The sequence below is a fragment of the Numida meleagris genome, unplaced genomic scaffold, assembly GCF_002078875.1.
Source record: "Numida meleagris isolate 19003 breed g44 Domestic line unplaced genomic scaffold, NumMel1.0 unplaced_Scaffold667, whole genome shotgun sequence".
NCBI lineage: Eukaryota > Metazoa > Chordata > Aves > Galliformes > Numididae > Numida > Numida meleagris.
The window spans coordinates 6,221-7,417 of NW_018364882.1; the positions used below are offsets into that span (position 1 = coordinate 6,221).

Below are 1,197 nucleotides of genomic sequence, written 5' to 3' on the forward strand. Positions count from 1 at the left end.
CCACTCACGCCTCTCTCATCTCCTCCAGGAGAATCTCAACAAGCTGATGACCAACCTCCGCTCTACCCACCCCCATTTCGTCCGCTGCATCATCCCCAACGAGACCAAGTCTCCTGGTGAGCCTACAAAATGATACAGCGGGGTCAGATGGGGCCCCGCAACGGCCGCCAACGGTCCCCTTTCTGCAACCAGGTGTGATGGACAACCCCCTGGTGATGCACCAGCTCCGCTGCAATGGGGTGCTGGAGGGCATCCGCATCTGCCGCAAGGGTTTCCCCAACCGCATCCTCTATGGGGACTTCCGTCAGAGGTGGGAGCAGCCAATGGGGGCCCGGGGGTGGGACCAAAATCCTCCCAGCACTCATTTGGGGGCTGGATCCTCCTGTTCTTCCCCAGGTACCGCATTCTGAACCCCACGGCCATCCCCGAGGGGCAGTTCATCGACAGCCGCAAGGGCGCCGAGAAACTCCTGGGGTCCCTCGATATCGATCACAACCAGTACAAATTTGGGCACACCAAGGTGAGGGCCGGCGGGTCTCAGTTCTCTGCGGTGCCACCATCCACTTGTCCACCTACAGCGCCATGCCGTGTGGCCCTGAACCCGTGCATTCAATCCTTCCATGCAGCCCAACCCAACCCGACTACTGACCCATCCATCCAACCCAACCCAACCCAACTACTGACCCTTCCATCTCACCCAACCCAACCACTGACCCTTCCATCTAACCCAACCATTGACCCGTCAGTCCAAAGAAAACCAACCTTCAATTCTTCCATCCAATCCAACCATCAGTCCTTCATTCCAAACGAAACCAATGTTCAACCCTTCCTCACAACCCAAAACACTGACCCTTCCATCCAAACCCAACCACTGACCCTTCCATCCATCCAACCAGTTGACCCTTTATTCTAACCAAAATCAACTTTCAGTCCTTCCCTCCAAACCCAAACACTGACCCTTCCATCCAACCCAACCTTGAACTCTTCCACACTACACAACCGCTGACCTTTCACTCCAACTGAAACCAACCTTTAATCTTTCCCTCCAACCCGACCTCTGACCCTTCTATCCAACTGAAACCAAAAATTAATCCCTCCATCCAACCCAACTCCAACCCCCCAAACCCAACCCAACCACTGACCCTTCACTCCAATCAAAACCAACCTTCAATCCCTCCATCCAACCCATCCCAACCT

General features: G+C 55.1%; 1 protein-coding gene across 1 annotated transcript in view; it reads left to right on the forward strand.

The window, feature by feature from the left end:
* The window catches only part of LOC110391953 (myosin-7-like), a gene marked incomplete at its 5' end in the record, with an annotated part of 26,655 nt that overhangs the window by 6,202 nt on the left and 19,256 nt on the right, over positions 1–1,197 (forward strand). Inside the window, 3 exons of the mRNA XM_021383907.1 lie at positions 20–116; positions 193–310; positions 397–895. Coding sequence (XP_021239582.1) covers positions 20–116; positions 193–310; positions 397–895 — 714 coding nt within the window. The remainder of the gene's footprint in view (positions 1–19; positions 117–192; positions 311–396; positions 896–1,197) is intronic.